At 40.1% G+C, this 22,638-nt stretch overlaps 1 protein-coding gene across 17 annotated transcripts in view; it reads right to left on the bottom strand.

Annotated features, from left to right (window-relative positions):
* The window catches only part of FGGY (FGGY carbohydrate kinase domain containing), a 627,007-nt gene that overhangs the window by 67,739 nt on the left and 536,630 nt on the right, over positions 1-22,638 (bottom strand). For 13 of the 17 annotated variants that reach the window (XR_007516663.1, XR_007516662.1, XM_049879405.1 and 10 more), the window contains one exon: positions 73-134. The exons of the other annotated variants lie outside the window; for them this stretch is intronic. Coding sequence is in view for 11 of the 13 variants with exons in the window: in XM_049879405.1 (XP_049735362.1) it covers positions 73-134 (62 nt within the window). In the remaining 2 variants the exon portion in view is untranslated. The remainder of the gene's footprint in view (positions 1-72; positions 135-22,638) is intronic. 17 annotated transcript variants of the gene reach the window in all.

Below are 22,638 nucleotides of genomic sequence, written 5' to 3'. Positions count from 1 at the left end.
AGGTACATGTGTTTGTATGTTCTCGTTCCTTAGCACTGTTCATGCTAAAAAAAAAAAAAAAGGTAAACTTACCTTTTATCCTCATGCCTGGGGAACACAACTTTCCCAACTTTGCTCATTCTTGCCATTGCCTCCTTTAAGGAGCAAACAGAACACAGAGAGTTGAGATGGAAGGCCAAAACCATACTGAAGCTAGCCACAAGCAAGAACATTCCAATTAGAATTCACTTCCCCATAACACATGGTCCATACTTTTTTCAAGTTATTTTCTCTGGTAATAAGGATGAAACCCAATGAACACTTGAGGTTACATTTATGACCACACAGCCTGGGCTTAATTAGTAGTTGTGTATTGAGGCCTCCAGGGTATAAACAACTCAGAAGGCAAAGCACTTCTGTGATGTCCCACAGGAGGAGTGGGAGGGAACTATTTCCCCTCCTCACTGCTAGGACGTGAGGGCATAGGAAGGCAACATAATCAGCCACTGAGCTCATTGTCTACTAACCCACCTAAAGCTTAAGATAAAATAATTGAGTGGAACCCACACTGTACTTGTACTTCAGGATAAAACATTGAAGACCACTTCATTTCACATTCAGCTGTTTTCTCAGCAGTCTCTGAAGCTGGAAGTCCAGACATGAGACCTCTGGGCTGAATCTAATTTACTTGAGTTCTGGAATGTGACTTCGGGACATTCTTGTCTTTATAACAGGGCTCTTGGACAGATGAAACGTCGCAGTGTCTACGTGGACATGGTCTGGTGTGTACAGCATCAAGATCAGCCATGGATTGTGTTGTTCCCATTATATGAATGGAAGGGTTAGGTTTCCTTAGACAATCTCCTGGGGCTGTTAAAGCCATGAGAAAGTTAGGGTGAATGGAGTGAACCCAAACTTTGGGGTCTGAAAGACGTGACTAGGGAGGATTACAAGCAATAGCATGAGAGAGCTCCTCAGAATAGGCCCTGTTTTAGAAACAGTTATTGAATTCTTATTGTTGAGGACAGAATCATTCTGGGGTCGTTTTATGTACAACTTCTTATTCCACACATTTACTAATCACTCACTATGTACTAGACATTTTGCTAGGGATACAGATTTGCATGAGAAACACTCTTTGTCTTGGAGCAATTCACATAATAGATGGGGGAAAAAAACGTAATAGCTGACCACCACATAGAATGTGATAAGCATATGTGTATCTTCAAAAGATATCCCTGTCGTCCTGGCTAGCCTTGCCACTTTACTGTGCTTCATATATATTTTTTGCATTAATTTTCACTAATTACATTCTGATATACCACACATCTTTTGGTTTATATGCTCATTATCAGCCCTCTCCACCCTCTAACCAACCAGAATGTAAGCTACATGCGGGCAAGAACTTTGTCTATATACTGTTGAGTCTTACATCTAGAATATTCATAAAACATATTGAGCACCTTTGAGGTATCAAGCACAGCACTCAGTATATATACATATTACAGAGATGAAGAATGCTCCTTTCATTATGGAGCTCACAACAGAGTGGAAGTGATGTGGACCATTATCAACATATGTTGTTGCTGTTAGTTATGAGTCAGTTATGGTTCTGACTTATGACGACCCCATGTACAACAGAACAAAATGTTGCCTGGTCCTGCACCATCTTCATGATAGTTGATATGCTCAAGTCCATTGTTACAGTCACTGTGTATTTCGAGTGCCTTCCAACCTAGTGGGCTCATCTTCCAATACTATATCAGACAGTATTCTGCTATGATCCAAAGGGTTTTCACTGACTGAGTTTTGGAAGTAGACCGCCAAGCCTTTTTTCCTAGTCTGTCTTAGTGTTAGAGGACTCTGGAAGCTGAAGACACCTAATTAATTAGTACTCCACCAGGTATCAGTCTACTCCCAGTCACCTCCCCACCATGTCACTCACTTCCTCTAAGTTGTTTTTCAGACCCTCTGGAGAGCCCTGGAAGAGTCCAGATCTAACTGGTTCAGAGTAGCCCGACATGCACAGAGCAGACCATGATGACCAACAAATGACCCTGGGCTGCCACACATGCTCAATAACACAAGAGAAACATGTCTGGGAACCAAAAGACTCATGCCAAAGAACCAAAATCACTGGAAATGTATCATCGACAATAGTTGAGCCCATTTCAGAAGTGTTTGGTCCATCGGCTACTTCTGTGCCAAGTCTTAGCCCTGCCTTGTAATAAATAGTCAGTAGAGACTATGAATAGGTAAAACCTCTGATCCTGCCTACCTTTTCCCTCCACCCCTAAATGAATAAGTATAAATTGTACATTGCTTGTGCAGATCAGAGAACTCAATCTGAGGCCAATACCTCTGAGTTCTTGCTTGCTAGCCTGCAAAATAAACTCTTTCTTCCTCTCAAAACCAGTGTCTGAGAGTTTGGCTTCTTGCCCGCCAGGCATGGACCCATTGGTCCAGTTTCATTAGTTTAGAAGTTCCACTGAAACTTGTCTACCATGAGTGACCCCGATGGTATCTGAAATACCAGTGGTGTAGCTTCCAGAATTGCAACAACATGCAAACCACCACGGTATGACAAACTGGCAGATGAGTGGTGGCATCAAAATATAGTGTGATAAGTACTATGTTAGAGGCAAACATAAACTTCTTTTCAATAGTTATTCACAGGTTAGGAAACTGGATAGTTTTTTCATCTGCTAATCAGTTATGCAAATTTTTACTCCTGTTAGGCTGCTCTACTGACTCTTCCCCGAAAGATGGCATGGACGTTTTGAATGGGTTATATGGTTTCCTGGCCCTCAATGGATTTGAAAGTGCTGACTGAAAGATTAGAGATGCTGAGAGTTGCAAACACACTGACTGAAGAAAGAAATGGCAGCTTTACGTAGGGAGGAGATTTAAAAAATAATGAAAAAAAAATCAAAATAAAAGGAAACTATGGAGAAAAGACAGGAACTCAAAAAGGGCAGTCTGGGGCCATTTTGTGAAGGGGCCAACAGCAAAACACATCTTAGGTTGCTGCTGTTTGACTTAACAGGAAGATTTTAAGAGTTCTGCTCCCCACCACAGGTGTGGCACATTTTCTTCACAGACTAAGTTCTGATTCCCTTAAAGCAAGCCTGTGTCTTGCTGAGATGGTCTCAGCAATTCCAACACCAACTCTGATACTTATTCTCTTGTTTGGTTCTTGCCTCATCCTTCAGTCAGCCTGCTTGGCTATGCTTCTAGCAAGGACCTTGCCTCTAGCATGTCATTCTGTCTGTGAATCTTTACAATGCCATCAGGGAATACCCCTCCTGGTTATGCTTAGGCCCAAGATGTGGGAGAACATTCCAGGATGGCTGTCACGGGTGGGATCCAGGCAAGGTCGGATTACCCAATAAGCAGGGTAAGCACGTGCTTATGGCATCAACAAAACAGGAGCATCAATTGTCCAAAGCAAAGACCCAAAACAAAGATGTCAAGTAGACAGGACACAAGGGAAAGTGAGCACCACAGGGGAAGGGAACTGGCAGAGAGTACTAAACGAAACTGACACCAGCTCCAGTGTGTGAGACTGTGCCAGCTGGTCACGAGGGCACCCACTCACGAGGCTGTTTAAGCTATCAGGCCCCTACCACTTCAATACCTTTACTGGCATCTGTCCCCTATGATCCTCTCCCATGTAGTTGAAATTCCTTATCTCAGTGAGTTTTTTGGGAGTACGCTATTTCTGTCTAATGAACAAGAGGAGGGAGTGGACTGTCCAGTCTAATTCTTGCTACATTCACCCGATATGCCACTGGATCCAACATGAGTGGTTTCTGTGCAAGGACGGATTACATTAATAGATAACAGATCTTTGATCCATTTTGAGACAACCGTCTTATACATTCATGTCCGCTGATGCAGCAACTCCAACCAGGAAGGCCAGCAATGTTCTTTGTCATGATACAAACACAAAGGTAAGCTCTTGTGCATGTCCTGGTAAACAACCAATTGCAGTCCCAGATGATGTGCAAAAGCGAGGGAATTCGAATAAGTCAATCAATGCAATGAATTCAATTACCTTACTTTTTAACTGTACAGCATTTACATACAGAGTTATGGCCTAAGTTTTGTAAACAATAATATTTATAGCTTCAATTTTAAAATATGTTTGGCACACACATGGACCCAATCTAGCATACATTTAATATAATAATAACATGGGTAATAATTTAATATAATACTAACATAGCAAATATCCAAAAATACCAGAAATATTTATATTTATCTAACACAAAAAGTTTTAACTGATGTATCAAGTGAGCTTTGTTTTTTATTGTCTGTTGTATGGGACTCAGTGCTTGATAGTACTCTATATATGCTAATAAATGAGGTATTAGACACATTAAGAGGATGTAAAATTCAATATTTATTGTGTAAACTATGTTTCTGTTTTGCGATAATGAGTATGCTTCTAAATTCCTCTTCCAAAAAAAGCAACAGAGGACATTTATCAGAACATTATATTTATATTTTATCAGAATCTTTACATACCTCTTTGTCAGGAAATTGAACAATTCCTCAAGGAAATGGATGTTTAGATAATAAAAATTATATAAATGTATTTTATTTTTCATTTCCCTTAAGACTTTAAGAAATTGATTGATATTGTCATGACTCGAAAAACAAACTTGTTTGTCAAGAAGTGGTGCTATTGTTACATCAGCATCTCTGAAATATGGGAGTTGAACAATTCCACAAAAAAAGAAAATGTACACTTTATAAATTTTGTGTACGATAACAACTATATTTTCCTTTTCATTTTGGACTGATCAGGTATAACTTCACGTTCAGTGCTCTTTTGTCAACCACATAAGAGCATGCCCGTGACACCATAATCACGTGACTTGTGACATATCTGGTCCTGCCCTGCGCAAAGCGAATCAAAACGCATATTCGGACTGAGCATACCCTTCTATTTGTACCGTGCTCTCTGTGACTGCTGTCGCCCCCAGTGGGTATCAGCAATAGCCCAAAGAACTGTGAAGATGCAATATCAAAGTATGGAAAGTGAGTGCAGAAGGTTTTAACTATTATTTCAAGACAAAAAATACTTGTGGAGATCTGCAAAGGGCCTGTCAACAAACATCGTACGACAAACAAATGAAATTATTTCTGACACCTTATAAGTACTATTTCTTTTGAGTATCTCAGACTTGAAGAACAAAATTACATGTTCCAAATCAATTTTTTACTTACTAATGTTCAAATATGAATTTTTGCGTTAATGTCCAAATTCAAATGTAAATTTTATTTTATAAAATTTACTTGTTTAGAAATTGTATTTATTTTGAATTATTCAAATTTATTTGCTATGTTCCAAATTCTGCATCCATTCCTTGCTGTAGTAAAAAAAATTAATAAAGGTATAGAAAGTGAAATTATTTTAGAACCTGAAATTGTTGCATTCGCGGCCCCCATAAATAACAGAAATACAGATCCTGCTTTGTGGAATAATTTTTCTTCTAAAGATGTAATTTATTGGGTCAAAAAAAGGCCAAGTGATTGTCAACATGACATGGGACCATTTGAAAAATTTGTGTCGAAAATTTCTGAGTGGTAAACAAGGTTCTGTAGCAAGAGTATATTTTCTACGGCGCAGAGCTAATTATAAGGTGAAAATTATAAGATGGAATGGCTACTGTATTCACCATCAGTCAGCCCTGTATATTGTTTTGTTGGCAAACTATTCAGTCGAAAATCATTTAATTCTTGATTTTCTATGAATAGATCTAGTGACTGGAGCAACTTGAATATGACTGATAAACATGAAAACAGTCCAATTCACAGGTACTGTATGTTGTCATATTTAAACTGAAGACACGGTCTTGGCTTAGCTCATAAACTGGAAACACAAATTAATGAAGAACATAAGTATTGGAAAGCTGTTTTGCAACACATTGTTGCTGTCATTATTAACAACCACGGAATGTGGACTATCTTTTTGAGGAAGAAATGAAGTGTTTGGGTGCCCCCAAAATGGAAATTTTTTGTGTTTACTTGAACTTATTGCTCAGTTTGATCCATTTTTAGCAGGTCACATCTCAAAACATGGTAATACAGGAAAGGGCAACTCATCATATACGTCTCAAACAACATGTGAAGAATTAATAAACTTAGTAAGTGATAAAGTTTGATCAACTATTTTCAGTGAAATAAGCATAGCTTGATATTTCAGTTCATCTGCAGATTGGCCTCCTGATCTTTCTCATAGAGATCAACTAAGTAATTGTCTTAAGATACGGATCTCCAACAGATGGAAAACTTGTCGAGTGGTTTATCACATTTATTAGCTTAAAAAGTCATACCAGTGAAGAAATTGCAAATGAACTACTTCACTATTTATAGGAAGTTTCCAAAATTGGTTTTTCTTAGTGCAGAGACCAATCCTATGACGATGCTGGCAACATGTCAGAGTGTTATAAAGGCATGCAACAGGAAATTTTAGAACATAATGAATATGCCATTTTCAAACCATATGCTACAGCACATTGACTTAATCTAGTAGGATGTATTGCAGTATCACAGTAGGCTGTTGTCCAGAAGCAGCTGATTTTTTTCTACTGCTCAGTTACTGTACACATTTTTTGTCATCTCTACTCACCGATGGGCAGTTTTTAAAATAGATTTAGGCAATGATTATTAAAATGTCTTTCTAATACACATTGGGAAGCACATGCTGTAGCAACGAGTGCAATCCTAGAATTGTACACTCAAATTCTAGATGCCTTAGAAAATATTGCTAAAGACCAGACACAAAAAGGAGATACCAAAGAAGAAGCTGAAAACATCGTCAACAAAATGCAAACACTAGCATCTGTATTTATGTTGGTTATGTGGAATAATATATTTCAGCATTTCATTGGATGAGTCAAACCCTCCTAGATTCAGAAGTAAATTTAAGACATGCACAGATCTCTATCAGTCATTAACAGAGTATGTACATACTTTAAGAGAAAATTTTGAAAACACAACAAAACAAATACTGCCAAATACTGATTATCAAGCAGTTCACTATTGCAGAACCATTAGAAAGAAACAAGTAAGTGATGGAAGTGGTCTATAAGTATTGAGTGCCAGAGATCAATTTTGTGTAACCACATACTACACCATCGACACACACTTAAATCTTGCATGAAAAGAGGGGCAAAAGTGTATGAAGTTCTTTCAAATAGATTTTCCTTCTTAAACAATGTGGATACACCTCATGAAGAAAGCATGAAGGCATCCAAAAAATCAGTGCAGGCTTATCCCAGTGATTTAAATACAAACCTTTACAGAGAAGTATGACAATTTCATTCTTACGTGAGAAATAGGTTTACAAATTCAGGAGAGACAAATTTACTCATGCAGGCATGTATGATTCCATAATAGAAGATAAAATACAATGAGTATTTCCCAATTGTTTATGAATATTCCTAACTTTAATGATCACAAATTGCACAACAGAACACTCATTTTCATCCCTAAAGAGACTCTAAAACCCTTAGCGTACAACAATGATTCAAGAAAGACTTGATTCATTATCCTTATTGTGTATGGAAGTTTCAGCAGCTTAATTGTGATGAAATCACTGAAAAATTTGTAAGAGCAAGGAATGGAAAGAAATGTTTTTAATTACAAATTAAAGATCTATTAAAAAACACAGCAATTTGTTTTCTGATCATTTAAATTTTCTTTTGACATATCTCATTTGTTCACTTATAAATACAGTATTTATTGCAAGACAAGCATCAAAATTGAAGTATGCGTTGCTTAAAGCAAAATTAGTGAAAGTCAATTTTTCTTTGTGAGAGATCAACAGAATATTACATTGATTGTTGAAACAACTCAGTTCACTGACTCATTTTCTTTGTTGTAGAATATTCTTCTTGTAAAAAATGTGGTATATAGTAAAACTCTTAGTATCCTGAATCTACTAAAAATTTTATAATCCATTTCATGTCATTCTGCTAAAATGAGATGCCACTTTTTCATTCAATTGCTAATATTATAGTCATATTTAAAAAGAAGTTACAGCATGGATAGCTTAAGACACACGCATACACGCACACACATATATACATATATATACACATATATATTGTTGTTGTTAGGTGCCGTCGAGTTGGTTATGACTCATAGCAACCCTATGTACAACAGAATGAAACATTGTCCAGTCCTGCACCATGCTCACAATTGTTAAATTTGAGCCCATTGTTGCAGCTACTGTGTCAGCCCATCTCATTGAGGGTCTTCCGTCTTTTTCGCCGACCCTGTATTTTACCATGCATGATGTCCTTCTCCAGGGACTGATCCCTCCTGACAACATGTCCAAAGTATGTAAGACACAGTCTTGCCATCCTTGCTTCCAAGGAGCCTTCTGGTTTTACTTCTTCCAAGATAGATTTTTACATTCTTTTGGCAGTCCACAGTATAGTCAATATTCTCGCCAACGCCACAATTCAAAGTCATCAATTCTTCTTCTGTCTTCCTTATTCATTGCCCAGTTTTCACATGCATATGATGTGAATAAAAATACCATGGCTTGGGTTAGGTGCACCTTAGTCTTCAAGGTGATGATATCTTTGCTCTTTAACACTTTAAAGAGGTCTTTTGTAGCAGATTTTCCCAAGGCAATGCATCTTTTCATTTCTTGACTGCTGCTTCCATGGCTCTTGATTGTGGATCCAAGTAAAATGAAATCCTTGACAACTTCAATCTTTTCTCCATTTATCATGATGTTGCTTATTGGTCCAGCTGTGAGGATTTTTGTTTTCTTTATGTTGAGCTGTAATCCATACTGAAGTCTCTGGTCTTTGATCTTCATCAGTGAGTGTTTCAAGTTCTGCTCACTTTCAGCAAGCAAGGTTGTGTCATCTGCATATCATAGGCTGTTAATGAGTCTTCCTCAAATCCTGATGCCCTTTTTTCTTCGTATAGTCCAGCTTCTTATTTGCTCAGCATACAGATTGATTGGTATGGCGAAAGGATACAACCCTGAAGCATACCTTTCCTGACTTTAAACCGTGCAGTATCCCTCGTTCTGTTTGAACAACTGCCTCTTGATCTATGTACAGATTCCTCATAAGCACAATTAAGTGTTTGGGAATTCCCATTCTTTGCAATGTTATCAATAATTTGTTATGATCCTTTGCATAGTCAATAAAACACAGGTAAACGTCTTTCTGGTATTCTCTGCTTTCAGCCAGGATCCGTCTGACATCAGCAATGATATCCCTGGTTCCATGTTCTCTTCTGAATCCAGCCTGAATTTCTGGCAGTTCCCTTTTGATATGCTGCTGCAGCTGCTTTTGAATGATCTCAGCAAAATTTTGCTTGTGTGTGATATTAATGATATTGTTCGATAACTTCTGCATTTGGTTGGATCACCTTTCTTGGGAATAGGCATAAATATGGATCTCTCTCAATCGTTTGGCCAGGTAGCTGTCTTCCAAATTGTCTGAAATTGATCAACCAGGCAATCAGGATGCATTGATAATTACAGGTGATTGGAATGCAAAAGGTGGAAATAAAGACAAAGGATCGGTAGTTGGAATATATGGCCTTGGTGATAGAAACAATGCTGGAGATCGCATGATAGAATTTTGCAAGACCAACAACTTCTTCATTGCAAATATCTTTTTTCACCAACATAAATGGCAACTATACACATGGACCTCACCAGATGGAATACACAGGGATCAAATTGACTACATCTGTGGAAAGAGATGATGGAAAAAGCCCAATACCATCAGTCAGAAAAAGGCCAGCGGCCGACTGTGGAACAGACCATCAACTGCTCATGTGCAAGTTCGAGTTGAAACTGAAGACAATTAGAACAAGTCCGCGAGAGCCAAAGTATGACCTTGAGTATGTCCCACCTGAATTTAGAGACCATCTCAAGAATAGATTTGATTCACTGAACACATATGCATATAACTCACATATCCCATTCGAATGCATGATTAAGTAGAGTGGGGGCACCACGGATTATCAATGCTTAGGGCCCTCACATGCCTTAATCTGGCCCGGGATCCAGGACACTTGTATTAGAGAAGGTGTTCCATAAATGCTACTTCCCTTCCCACCTTAACAGATAGATGTGGACAAAAGGCAGAGATCAGGGAGTTATTTCTTCCGTTCTTCACATTACCTTGGGCATGTTTTTACAATAAATTATTGAGAAACAAACACAAGCCATAGAGATTTCAAAGGCTTAAGAAGAAGCTATTTTGTTTCTTACAAACTACAGACAAAGTTAAACTTAAGTATCAATTTTTCTGACTCCTCCCCACTGCCTGCCTCCTACCTAGAGTGAGTTATCTGCTCCAACAGCAACTTGTTCTTCCATCTATCATAGCATTTATGACGTGGCACTGCAATTTTTGTTAACACATCAGCCTCCCCAACTAGACTGTGAGCTCCTTAAGGCAGGAATTGTTGTAATTATTTCCACTACCAAACTCAGCATCTGGTATATCGCATGCGCTCAGGAAATGTCTACTGAATGAATGAATTTAAGGATAATGCATGTGACAGAATTTTAAAACGCAAGTTTTGGCTGAGATCTAAAGATGACAGATATAAGATACCAACGTGATCCAAAAGCAGACCACTCTGAAGAATTTGTAAAAAACAAAACAAAAAAAGGTGGTTGAAGATCAATTAATCAACTCTTAAACCTTTCATCCACATCTAAGGGATGGATTTTAGAAGAGAGCTGTTGATTTATTGTATACCATGCCTCTCATCCCAGGGGAAGGGGTGAGGGGAGAGGGAGGTTCCCCCTTCACAAGCCAACAGAATAGGGCTTGACTGAGACCAACAGAGAGCTGGATGCATGTCCCTGAGGTTGTGGGACACAGTGGTCTGTGTGTGACTCCTGTCTGGAAGAGACAGGCTAGCTGGCAGCTTCAGTGTAAAAGGGAAGGAAAGGCTACATTGTCAGGACTCGGTTAGGCTCCAAAGGTATTCCTTTCCTCTGGACAGTATGTGGTCCACATGGGTTGTATAAGATTCTGTCCAAAACTGCTGCCTAATGAGGCAGAGGGAGTCTGCAAAAAGAAGCTGAAGGTGAGCTACTGGATTTCTAAGGAATTAATGGCAAAGTGCTGGACTGCTAGCTGAAAGGTTGGCAGTTTGAATCCACCCAGAAGTGCCTTGGAAAACCCTATGGAGCAGCTCTACTCTGCACACATGGGGTTTCCATGATTCAGAATTGACTTGATGGCAACTAACAACAACAACAAGCAATCTACTAGAATAGAGAGAACTATTAACAAGGACAAGGATATCAGGGGTGGATTAACCAGTAAGCAAGATATGCATGGGCTAATTGTGTTTACTTAGTAATCTGTAGTGCACAATTTCAGATAGGTTTTGCACAAAAACAGATAAAATGACGTACCGCAGATTAGTAAGTAAGCACAAATAGCCCGTGTGTACCTTGCTTAATTGGGTAATTCGTCCCTTCAGGATATGCAGGTGGGGGGTTTCGGGGGGGGGTCCCTGAAAAATCACTGGTGGATCCTCTTAAGACCAAGACCTAGCTATAAACTCCTATTCACCTGATAAGGCATGATGCTCATTTATGACAGTGCTGACCCCTTCTCCTTCCAATCACCCTAGAGGAGGGAAAAGAAAAAGCTAAAAAGTTGAAGAGGCTGTGAAGGAGAAGAAAGAAGAATCTGATCATAGCCACATCTTCTCATTTTTGGTAGGCCCCAGCTGGAGGGTAGGGGAGAAGTCTCACCTTTGGGTGAAAACTGACAAGTGATGATTATTATGGATTCCTTAATATTCTAATGCCTGCATTTTGGCTGTGTTTCCTAACTTAATGGCACCATAAAACTTGTATTATCAAAGAGACTTTGTCCTTAGCTAAGAAAAGAATGGACCTACCTAAATTTTTTACTAGGGCAGGGGAAAACTAGCTCCACTGCACAAATGTAAAAAAGAGCCGAGAGTACAAATAAAGTTGTTTTTTGTTCTACCCCAAGAATTGTCAACGAGTTGACTCTGATGCATGGTGACCCCATGTGTGTCAGAGTAGAACTGTGCTCCATAGGGTTTTCAGTGGCTGATTTTTTCTTCTTTTTCCTGGAGTAGATCATCAGGCCAAACTTCTGGTCAGCAACCAAGCACTTAACCATTTGCACCAGCCAGGGATGCTGTGTTTGTTCTAAGCACCAGTCAAGTATGCATGATAAAGAGTGGATGGAAATTCCATTGAAATGGTAACAGGTAAGAATGTGGGAAAGAATTGTTCCTCTTGTCATTTTTTTTTTTTTTTTGTATTTTCTAAATTTTCTACAGTGGCATATATTAATTTTATATACTTGTAAAGAAAATAAAAATGTACTGTATTCTTAAAGAAAAAAAAGTCACAGTCAAAATGCTATGTGCCCACTCTCCTGTCCCCTAGAAGGCAGGGCTCCTGGTGACACATGTGAAGAATGCCCAGAGAGCTGTGCTATCATCAGAAATAGCACTGCTGTGTTTCCCAATTTCTCCAAATAATTAGCACCAAACTGAAACCTCATGAATCCAATGACTGCAGTAAATCTGGAAATTACTGCAGCCAAACAATATGAATTAATTATGGAAATGCTGACACGTGCTAAATATAGTCATCCCACAATATATTTCTGTTCAAAAGGGTGTATTTGAAATTGGTCTCCAAAACTCATACTTTTTGTCAGCAGGCAGGAGCCGGACAATCTTAGTTTGCAGCACGCTACCCTCTTTGTTTGCTAGTCTAGACAGTACAATGAATAGAGTGACTTTTCTTTTTCCTTTTTGCCCACACAATGAAAGCTTTTTTAAAACAAAATATTTTGTAAAATAGCATTTTAATCACTTCTTTTCTTTCTCTCTATAAGGCAGAGCTATAAATAAACCATGAAAGTTCACATTTGATCATCACTTCTGAAAGTAAGTGAAGGGTCCAGCAGGAAAAAATAGGGGCCCTGTGCCATGGCTGTGAAAGGCATCATTCATGGGGTCTGACCCCTCACTGCCGTGTCACGGCTGAGATACTAGTCAGCACACTGCTGACCACTTCTCTCTAGCAGCCTTGGCAATTGCCCGGCCTGTGTGGGCAGGGGAAACACCCAGTTCTCATGTGCTATGGCCTGGCTTGGGAGCTTTGTACAAAAGGGCTTTAGGCTACACTGGGGTGTGTTACCCAGAGAAATTAGGTTAAAGAAAGAAAGGGGCCTCTTCAGGCTGCCATGGAGAAAATCTGAATTCTGTGAGTGGCAGACACACTGATGTTGGCAATTTGGGGAGCGGGGCACCTGGTACCTATCCCCTACACCGATGAAAAGGAACTATGGCCTTAAGACTTTGCAGGGAAGGCTGCCAGGTGGTCTGAGGAAGGGCTGGTTTAATTCTGCCTCAGAATACTCACCTTCCGTGAGGGAGACGTGGGTTCGATTCCTGTCTAAGGCACCTCATGTGTAGTCACCACCCATCTGTCAGTGAAGGCTTGCTGTGGCTATGATACCAAACAGGTTTCAGCAGAGCTTCCAGGCTAAGACGGACTAGGAAGAAAGGCCTAGTGATCTAGTTATGAAAAACAGCCAAAGAAAATCCCACGGATCACAATGGTCCGATCTGCAACTGATCATAGAGATGGTGCAGGATCGGTCAGCATTTCACTTTGTTGTGCATAAGGTTACCATGAGTTGAGGGCCGACTCGATGGCAGCTAACAACAACAAGAGCCAGGAAGTCTAGAACTCGGCAGCAAAGGACACCCACTGCAAACTTGGCAGTGTCTAGAGTCATGATCTACAGGAGAAAAAAATCCAGGCCTGGTGTAGTGAACTCCTGGGAGGCAGAAACCACATCACATTAGGTATAATGCCCGGCATAGTCCTAGCACGTAGTAGGTGTCTGGGTAATGTTTGCTGAGTTACTAAATGAAAAAGTGGTGCCTTTCATAACAGAGGCAAAGTAAGATCATCTAAGCCAGTGTTTCTCAAGTGGCATATACACACTTCAGGAACCCCTCGAAATGAATCATTGAGATTCTGGAAGAAAGCATCGGAAGTGCCAATTATATAATTTTTAGTCTAAACAAATTAAGCTTTACCAGCATTTAAAATGCAGGTTATCACTACAGCCTCAGTGGGTCTACCTGTCACGAGAGGAGCAGGGGAAGTCTACAACACCGAGGGGATGGCAGCAAAGGACTGGCTTATATGTCCCCAGCTTCCAGGGATTTGATGCCTGCTGTCATTTACATGACCCAGGTTAGTGGATATATAGATTTAGATAATTTTATTTAAACTAACCCTCACAAAAAAGGCAAGCTAAAAAAAACAAAAATAAAAAAAAAACTACTTTCGTCAAATCAGTTCCAAATCATAGTGTCCATATAGGACAGAGTAGAACTGACCCACAGGATTTCCAAGGTAATCTGCCATTGGCGTAGTGGTTAAGTGCTACAGCTGCTAACCAAGAGGTTGGCAGTTCAAATCCACCAGGCGCTCCTTGGAAACTCTATGGGGCAGTTCTACTCTGTCCTGTAGGGTTGCTATGAGTTGGAATCGAATTGATGGCATTGGGGTTTAATCTTTACAGAAGCAGACTGCCACATCTTTCTCCTGCAGAGTGGTTAGTGGGTTCAAGCCACCGACCTTTCGGTTAGCAGCCAAGTGCTTTAATCACTGTGCCACCAGGGCTCCCTACAAAATAGTCAAGGGGCTTAAAAAGATTAAATCAGTGGATTAAAGGTAACGGTGATAATTCAGATTCGAGTAAACAAGAAAATGGCGACATTTTACTCAGTACTACCTCTTCATATTACGAGGTCAAAACAAGGAAGACCTAGTCAGATAAGACAAGAGTTAGGGGAAAATCAAAACCATGAAGACTGTTTGATATGGATATAAGGGCACACACAAAATCATTAGAAATATCACCAAAAATCATTTAAAAAATTTTTATCAAGAATGCACCCAGCCAGGGATGTATATTGTGCAATGTCAGTGTGAAGCCATCATTATAGGCAGACACATTTTAAATATTTTTTTTTCAGCTGTATTTCACCTGTTTTTGGTGCTGGTTGCCATCGAGTTGATTCCAACTCATGGCGACTCCATGTGTGCAGAGTAGAATTGCTCCACAGGGTTTTCAAGGCTGTGACCTTTCAAAAGCAGGTTGCCAGGACTGTTTCCCAATATACCTCTGCGTTGGAACCTTTTGGACAGTAGTCAGGTGCTTAACCCTTTGTGCCACCCAGGGACTCCTGTTTTATAACGTACACATCTCTTAGCAAAAAAGAACATGTCTATGCTTTCTCATAAGTAAATCCCATATATTGAGGATGCCTGCTCCAAAGTTTTTTACTGACGGAGTATAAAATAAAAAACACCCGTTGCTGTCAGGTCGATTCTGATGCATAGCAACCCTATAGGACAGAGTAGAACTGCCCCATGGGGTTTCCAAGGAGCGCCTGGTGAATTCGAACTGTTGACCTTTTGCTTAGCAGCCATAGCTCTTAAACACTATGCCACCAGGGTTTCCTGATGGAGTGTAGGAACCAAAAAATGTGTTCACCGATTTATAGCTGACTATCATTGACACTAGGAGCGCTGGTGGCGAAGCGGTTAAGAGCTCAGCTACTAACCAAAAGGTCGGCAGTTTGAATCCACCAGCCACTCCTTGGAAACCCCATGGGGCAGTTCTACTCTGTCCTATAGGGTCGCTATGAGTCGGAATCAACTCGACAACAATGGGTTTGGTTTTTTGGGTTTTTTTAAATCATTGATACTACTATTACTGGTTTAAACCAACATTTACCAGGTATTCACTGTGCCATACCTTGTGCTAGTTGCTTTACGTACACTACCTTTTTCATTCTCAAAATGACTTACTGACACAGATGTTATCACATATCCCCATTTTAGGAATAAAGGAACTGAACACAGAGAGCATAAATAAAGCCAGTGAGTAGTAAAGCCAGAATACAACCACCCCAGTTCTGACTCCAGGCCAGTGTTCAGCTCTCCACTCACACCAGATGGTTCCGTCCTCCCTGTAATGCAAACAGCCTGATCCTCGAGTTTCCTAGGCTTGAGTTCAAATCCTACTTTTGTTGCCTACTAGCTATGTGATCTTGACTGTGTATGTGTGTGTGTATGCGGGTGTGTGTGAGACACAACAGTACACTACACTGTACCTTTTTTCAGAGATGCTGACACATTGCTCTGCAATAAACGAATCTCCCTTCTTGAGGAACTGTGACTCCTTTTACTGGAACAACAAGTTCACATCCTAACGTGTGGGCTGAGGCACATGACCTCTCCAAGGAAAAACAGAAAATATATCAATGTGATTTTCTTGGAATTAGCAAAGACATGGCTAGTTGTTCTGTTATTTATTTATTTTTCTTTTTGGCACAGTCATCTTTTGCCTGCACCTGGTATTCTGTGTAACCCTGGTGCCTTGGAGACAATAATGCTCACAGAGAAGAGGGAAGGGATGTAAGAAAGGAAAGGGTCGGAGAAGTCTTCATCCTTAATCATGACAGGAGGACTGGCACTGCCTTTGTAACTTTAGATACAGTGTATGTATATCTTTGTTTAGGGTGTTGATTCCGTGGGTTTACACATTTACCCAGACCCATGGAACTCTACACTTAAGATCAGAGTATTTCGGTTTATGTACCACAATTAAATATATATATATATATATATATATATATATATATAAGCAAAAGAAAACATATATGTGTATCTGTATGCATCGGCATATACATATTTAATTTTAAACTATAAAAACACCTGCTAAATGGAAATGAAAATTTCTAGATGCCCAGCTTTTCAATGTAAAATTCTAAAATACATCTCAAATTGGTCTCTTGGTCACAAACAGGGAGGTGGAGTCTCTCTCATTCTGTAGGAATTAGAGACTTTAGTAGAAAGATATTGGGCTTTAGAGTTAAATAGGCTTGGGGTGGCATCTGAGCTCTGCTACTTAGCAGATGTGTGTACTACGTCCCAGTTTCTCATCTATCAAGTGGGAATAATACTATCTCCCAACGGTGTTGTGGAAAACTCCTGTAGCCCTCTCTCAGACCACCTTCTCCTAACTGGTCTTCTGACTTTCACTTTGGTTCCCCTAGGAGCAGTCACTGTAATTTTTAGAAAGAGAGAAAATACAGTGTTATGATTACGATGGAAACATTTTGGAACCAGACTCCCTGACTTTGAAGTTGGGCTTCATTACTTAGTAGCTGTGTGACTACTGATTTCACTTCTTATTGAACTTCTTAAGGGCTGTCTCCTTGTCTGTAAAATGGTGACAGTAGTAGTATGCCTTCATAGGATTGCTGTGAAGAACAAGTGACTTAATTCCTATCAAGCACTTAGAATAGTGATAGCACATAGTCAGTGCTCAGTAATCCTTACAGATTTATTATCCCACTACAGTGCAAGCTCCCAGTAGCTAGGAGTTTTTCTCTGATTCATTCACTGTACTATGAACTGTGCCTGGCCAGAATAGACAATCCATAAATATTTTTGAATGAATCAATCAATGAAAAAGGCAAATTCGATTATGTCTATTTCCAGCTCCAAAACTGCAATGGACTCCCACTGCCTCTTGAATGAAATCCGTGTTTTATCAACAAAATTAAACCAAACCGTCTAGTTGATTCCGACTCATAACGACCCTATACGACAGAGTAGAACTGCCCCATAGGGTTCCAAGGCTGTAAATATTTACGGAAGCAGACTGCCACATCTTCCTCCTGTGAAGCAGATGGTGCGTTCGAGCCACAGGCCTTTGGTTTAGCAGCTGAGAATTTAATCACTGTACCACCAGGGCTCCTTTCCCCATATTTTATAGGATGGCCTATAACTTCAAGATTAAACTTGTGACTAATCACCAGCCTGGTCTTATACACTGCTCACTGTGCTCATCCTGCTTGAAGCTCACTGGCCCATCTTGCATGTCAAGCTTGCTTCCGCCCAGGGACTTCCTGCCTCTCTCAGGAATGCTCTTTTCCTGGATCTTTGTGTTTCTGGCTTCTTCATATTATCTAGGTCCTTTATTCAAACATACTCTCCAGGAAGTCCTTGGCTCTTTTTGCTGAAGCACTCCACTTCTCCCAAACACTGTGTATCACATCATCTCATTTTCTTGTCTTCATAACCCTTCATAGCACTTAGTGTTTTCGTTGTTGTGTGCTGTGGAGTCAATTTCTATACGACAAAGCAGAACTGCCCCATAGGGTTTCCTAGGCTGTAATCTTTATGGGAACAGATTGCCAGATCTTTCCTCCCGCAGAGTGACTGGTGGGTTCAAACTGCAAACCTTTCAGTTAGCAGGTTGAGCACCAGCAGACTCCTACAGCACTTAGTATCATCTGAAATTATATTGTTAATTTATTTGCATTCTTATTTATTGACTATCTCCTCTTTCGTCACCTTCAACTCTGCCTCTGCCCACTCGCAATCGAAGCTCCATGAGAGCAAGATACTCAACTGCCTTATTCATTGACATATTCCCAGCTTCTAGCAGAGCACTAGTAAACGTTAGCTGAAAGTGTAAACTTACTGAATGCGCGATCACAGCCTCGAAAACCCTATGCAGCAGTGCTACTCTGCACATGTGGGGTCACTATGAGTCGTAACTGACTCGATGGCAACTAAAAACAACAACTACAACATATATATTGTATATATGTATATATATAAATGCATGTATGTATACATATAGAGAGAGATGTGTGTTTCAGGTTGGTGGAGTGGTTGGGCTAAGGAAAATGTTTGATGCCAATATCCTCATGGTAACCCATTACTATTTCCAGACAAATCTTTATCTGCATGTAAAAAAATCCCTGCTTATCTGAGGTTTATACCATCTAGTGATATAGACACAATCATACACATCTCCACTTCTGTTACCCAGCAGCCTCTTGTTCAATTCCCTATGTTAAATGAGACTAAGGCTCTTAGATGATAGTCTTCCTTCCCACCTAAAGATTTGTCATTAGCATGGGAGACTTCAGTGTCTGTTTATAAGACCCATCCAATGCTTCAACCTTATGGTTTCAAAACGTTTCTAAGTCTAGGGATCCTCAACTCCACTTTAATACTTACTCCCAAAGCCACACTCTAAAACTTATCACTCACTGAGACTGCTATACCTACGTCTACTCCAACATTCTAACAGACACTTTCTGACCTCAACTGCCCATCTAGTCTAATTCTCTCACTCTATCACTCCCACCAAATATCTTCCTCCATTCATGGAAACTTCTAGAACTTCAATTCCTTCTTTCTGTTTCAATCCATATACGTCTTCTGGATCTGCTTTCTCCCATGTCTAGCTTAGAGTCTACCATGTATTAAATGAAACATTTTGACAAAAAGAATCATTACCAATACTCTCTTAGTTGTCAAATTCAATGGGCACCTCCAATCTGCAGAAACCATTCAGGCAGCGGATGCTTCATTTTTGGCTATAAGGGAGAAACTGTACTTAGGATGGAGCAGGCCAATGGGAGATCCTGACTAGAGAAACTAGAATATCCTTAAAGCTCCAAATATATGTCCATACCAGGAGGACCCTTTGGCCAACAGATCAGGAACAATAATCAGTGGCACAGAACCAAAAACTTTAAATAGCATTAACATGCTCTTGTTGTTGTTGTTAGGTGCCGTCGAGTCGGTTCCGACTCATAGCGAACCTATGCACGACAGAACGAAACACTGCCCAGTCCTGAGCCATCCTTACAATTGTTATGCTTGAGCCCATTGTTGCAGCCACTGTATCAATCCACCTTGTTGAGAGTCTTCCTCTTTTCCGCTGACTCTGTACTCTGCCAAGCATGATGTCCTTCTCCAGGGACTGATCCCACCTGACAACGTGTACAAAGTATGTAAGACGCAGTCTCGCCATCCTTGCCTCTAAGGAGCATTCTGGCCACACTTCTTCTAAGACTGATTTGTTCATCCTTTTGGCAGTCCATGGTATATTCAATATTTTTCGCCAATACCACAATTCAAAGGCGTCAACTCTTCTTCGGTCTTTCTTATTCATTGTCCAGCTTTCACATGCATAAGATGTGATTGAAAATACCATGGCTTGGGTCAGGTGCACCCTAGTCTTCAGGGTGACATCTTTGCTCTTCAACACTTCGAAGAGGCCCTTTGCAGCAGATTTACCCAACGCAACGCGTCTTTTGATTTCTTGACTGCTGCTTCCATGGCTGTTGATTGTGGATCCAAGTAAAATGAAATCCTTGACGACTTCAATCTTTTCTCCATTTATCATGATGTTGCTCATTGGTCCAGTTGTGAGGATTTTTGTTTTCTTTATGTTGAGGTGCAGTCCGTACTGAAGGCTTTGTCTTTGATTTTCATTAGTAAGTGCTTCAAGTCCTCTTCACTTTCAGCAAGCAAGGTTGTATCATCTGCATAATGCAGATTGTTAATGAGTCTTCCTCCAATCTGATGCCCCATTCTTCTTCATATAGTCCAGCTTCTCGTATTATTTGTTCAGCATACAGATTAAATAGGTATAGCGAAAGAATACAACCCTGACGCACACCTTTCCTTACTTTAAACCAATCAGTATCCCCTTGTTCTGTCCAAACAACTGCCTCTTGATCTATGTAAAGGGTTCCTCATGAGCACAATTAAAGCGCTCTGGAATTCCCATTCTTCGCAATGTTATCCATAGTTTGTTATGATCCACACAGTTGAATGTCCTTGCATAGTCCATAAAACACAGGTAAACATCCTTCTGGTATTCTCTGCTTTTAGCCAGGATTCATCTGACATCAGCCATGATATCCCTGGTTCCACGTCCTCTTCTGAACCGGCCTGAATTTCTGGCAATTTCCTGTTGACATACTGCTGCAGCCGTTTTTGAATGATCTTCAGCAAAATTTTGCTTATATGTGATATTAACGATATTGTTCTACAATTTCCACATTTGGTTGGGTCATCTTTCTCGGGAATAGGCATAAATATGGATCTCTTCCAGTCAGTTGGCCAGGAAGCTGTCTTCCATATTTCTTGGCACAGACGAGTGAGCACCTCCAGTGCTGCATCTGTTTGTTGAAACAGCTCAAATGATATTCCATCAATTCCTGGAGCCTTGTTTTTCGCCAATGCCTTCAGAGAAGCTTGGACTTCTTCCTTCAGTACTATCGGTTCCTAATCATATGCCACCTCCTGAAATGGTTGAGCGTCAACTAATTCTTTTTGGTATAATGACTCCGTGTATTCCTTCCATCTTCTTTTGATGCTTCCTACGTCGTTTAATATTTTCGCCATGGAATCCTTCACTATTGCAACTCGAGGCTTGAATTTTTTCTTCAGTTCTTTCAGCTTGAGAAACACTGAGCGTGTTCTTCCCTTTTGGTTTTCCATCTCCAGCTCTTTGCACATGTCATTATAATACTTTACTTTGTCTTCTCGAGAGGCCCTTTGAAATCTTCTATTCAGGTCTTTTACTTCAACAGTTCTTCCTTTTGCTTTAGCTGCTCGATGCTCAAGAGCAAGTTTCAGAGTCTCCTCTGACATCCATCTTGGTCTTTTCTTTCTTTCCTGTCTTTTCAGTGACCTCTTGCTTTCTTCATGGATGATGTCCTTGATGTCATTCCACAACTCGTCTGGTCTTCGGTCACTAGTGTTCAATGCGTCAAATCTGTTCTTGAGATGGTCTCTAAATTCAGGTGGTATATACTCAAGGTCATATTTTGGCTCTCATGGACTTGCTCTGATTTTCTTTAGTTTCAGCTTGAATTTGCATATGAGCAACTGATGGTCTGTTCCACAGTTGGCCCCTGGCCTTGTTCTGACTGATGATATTGATCTTTTCCATCACCTCGTTCTACAGATGTAGTCAATTTGACTTCTGTGTGTTCCATCTGGCGAGGTCCATGTGTACAGTCACCATTTATGTTGGTGAAAGAAGGTATTTGCAATGAAGAAGTCGTTGGTCTTGCAAAATTCTGTCATTCGATCTCTGGCATTGTTTCTATCACCAAGGCCATATTTTCCAACTTCTGATCCTTCTTTGTTTCCAACTTTCGCATTCCAATTGCCAGTAATTATCAATGCATCTTGATTCCATGTTCGAGCAATTTCAGACTGCAGGAGCTGATAAAAATCTTCTATTTCTTCATCCTTGGCCCTAGTGGTTGGTGCATAAATTTGAATAATAGTCATATTAACTGGTCTTCCTTGTAGCCGTATGGATATTATCCTGTTACTGACAGTATTGTACTTCAGGATAGATCTTGAAATGTTCTTTTTGACGATAAATGCAACACCATTCCTCTTTGAGTTGTCATTCCCAGCATAGGAGACTATATGATTCAAAATGGCCAATACCAGTCCATTTCAGCTCACTAATGCCTAGGATAGCAATGTTTATGCATTCCATTTCATTTTTGACGATTTCCAATTTTCCTAGATTCATACTTCGTACATTCCAGGTTTCGATTATTAATGGATGTTTGTAGCTGTGTCTTCTCATTTTGAGTTGTGCCACATCAGCAAATGAAGGTCCCGAAAGCTTGACTCCATCCACATCATTAAGGTGAACTCTACTTTGAGGAGGCAGCTCTTCCCCAGTCATCTTTTGAGTGCCTTCCAACCTGGGGGCCTCATCT

This window comes from Elephas maximus, chromosome 3 (assembly GCF_024166365.1).
Source record: "Elephas maximus indicus isolate mEleMax1 chromosome 3, mEleMax1 primary haplotype, whole genome shotgun sequence".
In the NCBI taxonomy this organism is placed as follows: Eukaryota; Metazoa; Chordata; class Mammalia; order Proboscidea; family Elephantidae; genus Elephas; species Elephas maximus.
This window is presented reverse-complemented; position numbering and strand designations above follow the sequence as displayed.